This window comes from Oxyura jamaicensis, unplaced genomic scaffold (genome assembly GCF_011077185.1).
Source record: "Oxyura jamaicensis isolate SHBP4307 breed ruddy duck unplaced genomic scaffold, BPBGC_Ojam_1.0 oxyUn_random_OJ70785, whole genome shotgun sequence".
NCBI lineage: Eukaryota > Metazoa > Chordata > Aves > Anseriformes > Anatidae > Oxyura > Oxyura jamaicensis.
The window spans coordinates 4,277-6,738 of record NW_023310199.1 but is presented as its reverse complement, the minus strand read 5'-3'; the positions used below and the strand labels follow the sequence as shown (position 1 = coordinate 6,738).

General features: G+C 68.9%; 1 protein-coding gene and 1 long non-coding RNA gene across 2 annotated transcripts; one reads left to right on the top strand and one right to left on the bottom strand.

Moving 5' to 3' along the window:
* The first annotated feature begins 6 nt into the window (after positions 1–6).
* LOC118159524 lies at positions 7–977 on the top strand. Its single transcript, XR_004747154.1, has 3 exons — positions 7–209; positions 288–431; positions 776–977. It is a non-coding gene; the product is annotated as an uncharacterized LOC118159524 (long non-coding RNA).
* A 305-nt stretch (positions 978–1,282) lies between these two features.
* LOC118159523 (potassium channel subfamily K member 1-like) lies at positions 1,283–2,426 on the bottom strand (the record flags this gene model as incomplete). Its single annotated transcript, XM_035314093.1, has 2 exons — positions 1,283–1,439; positions 1,997–2,426. Coding segments are annotated over 2 exons (579 nt in total), but the record flags the coding sequence as incomplete, so codon positions are not given.
* Between the last annotated feature and the right edge of the window lie 36 nt (positions 2,427–2,462).

Sequence of the window (2,462 nt, the reverse complement as noted above, 5' to 3'; positions counted from 1 at the left end):
GGGGGGGGGCGCAGGGGGCTATGACCCCCGTGGGGACGCCCTCTACGCCCCCCCCCGCTACGAGGACCTGGAGGATTTCGAGGGGTCCCGGAGGGGCCCCCCTCGCTCCTCCCGGCCCCGCAGCCCCCCCAGTGCCCCACAGGACCCCCCCCCGTGGCTCTTCCAGCCCCACAGCGTGGCCGAGCGGCCAGGGCGAGCCAGCGAGGATGGTGAGTTGGAGGGGAGTTGGAGGGGATTTGGGGGAGGTTTACGGGGGGGGGCTGATGTGGACCCCCCCCCCCCGGCAGACCCCCAGGACGAGGCGCTGCCGGCAGAGCTGTGCGGGGTGCTGAGCGGCTGTGAGCATGGGCGCTGCGTGCGGGTGCCCCAGGGCTTCACCTGCGCCTGCGACCCCGGGTACCGGCTGGATGCGGCCCGCGTGGCCTGCGTGGGTGAGGAGACCCCTAAAGCCCGGCCCCGGCCTAATCCCAGCCTAATCCCGTCCCAATCCCATCCCAATCCCATCCCAGTCCCAGTTTAAATCCCACCCCATTCCCATCCCATCCCCAATCCCACCCTAATCCAAACCCCAATCCCACCCCCATCCCACCCCCATCCCAATTCTATACCCTCCAATCCCACCGCAATCACACACTAATCCCAATTCCTACCCAAATCCCAAGCAATCCCAGTCCCACCCCATCCCCACCCCACATCCCGCCCCAATCCCACCCCAAATCCCCCCCAGCCCCCCTAATCCCACCCACCCCCCTCCTGACCCCCCCTCTTCCTGCAGACTTCGATGAGTGCTCGGAGGCCGCCCTGTGCCGGGGGGGGCGCTGCCTCAACACCCCTGGCTCCTTCCGCTGCCTCTGCCCCCCCGGCTCCATCCCGGCACAGGGACCCCCCCGCTGCGTCCCCGCACGCCCCCCTGCCTGAGCCCCCCCCCCCCCCCCCCCCCCCCCCGGGGGGGGGGGGGGGGGGGTCGGGGGGTGGGGCCCCCGCTGGGGGCCCCCCGGGGGGGGGGGGCCCCCCCCCCCCCCCGTGTCTGGGGACCCCTCCATGGGTTTGGGACCCCCCCAATGGTACTGGAACACCGCAATGTCTCTGGGGACCCCACCCCAATGGGACTGGGATCCCCCCATGTGTCTGGGACCCCCCCCAATGGACTGGGACCCCCAACCCAATGGTGCTGTGAACCCCCCCCATGGGTCTGGGATCCCACCAATGGGACCGGGACCCCTGCATGGGTCTGGGACCCCCAAGCCCCCCAGTGACCACAGCGAGCCCATTGCAATTCAAACCCCGCGTTTATTGCCCCCCCTCATCCAGCAGCCCCCCGTCCTCCTCAGGGGGATCCGTGGGGGGGCGCAGCGCGGCGCTGACCCCGTGCAGCTCCAGCAGCTGCTGGAACGCCGCCAGCAGCAGCAGCGCCGCTGTCACCCCCAGCAGCAGGTAGGCTGGGGGGGGGGGGGCAGCGGTCAGAGACCCCCACCCCATGGAGAGATCCCCATGGAGACCCCAGCCCCATGGAGACCCCATCCATGGAGATTCCACCCCATGAAGACCCCACCCCGTGGAGACCCCATCCATGGAGACCCCACCCCCATGAAGACCCCACCCCCATGGAGAGCCCCTATGGACTCCACCACCATGAAAACCTCAACCATGGAGACCCCAACCATGGAGATGCCCCCCACTGAAGACCTTGCCATCATGGAGACCCAACCATGAAGACCCCACCACCATGAAGACCCCACCACCATAAAGACCCCATCCCAATGGAGACCCAACCACTATGGAGACCCCAACCACGAAGAACCTAACCACACAGACCCCAGCCACGGATAACCCAACTATAAAGACCCCACCACCATGAAGATCCAACCATGGAGCCCCAACCATGAAGACCCCACCACCATGAAGACCCCAGCCATGTAAACCCAACCACAGAGACCCAACCACAGATCCCTCCACCCCAATGCCCCCCACCCCAGCACGCCCTGTCCCCGCTCACCGGCCAAGGCCACCTGGTAGAGGTGACGCAGGGGCTGCCCCTCCGGTGCCACCGCAGTGTCCCCCAGCCCCACAGTGGTGATGGCCATGCCGCAGAAGAAGACGGAGTCCAAGAAGCTCCTGGAGCCCCCCAGGGCCCGCAGGGCGGTGGCGGGCAGCAGCACAAAGCCCCCCGCCACTGCCACCGCCAGCAGCCCGAGATGGAGCCCGGCGGCCCCCCGGGGGCTCCAACCCCACCGCACCCGTAGGTAGCGCTGAGGCCACCGGGTGACCGGCACTGAAAGCCACCGGGCCACCACCGCCAGCGTCAGCACGGTGAAGGGGACGCCCAGCACCACGTAGGCCAGGCAGAAGGCTTTGCCCCCTGGGGACAGGGGGGCCACGGGGCCGTAGCCTGGGGGAGGAAATTTGGGGGGGTACCCCCCAGTAAGTGAAAGGGGAGGGGGGACCCCCAGGGTGGGGGGGGG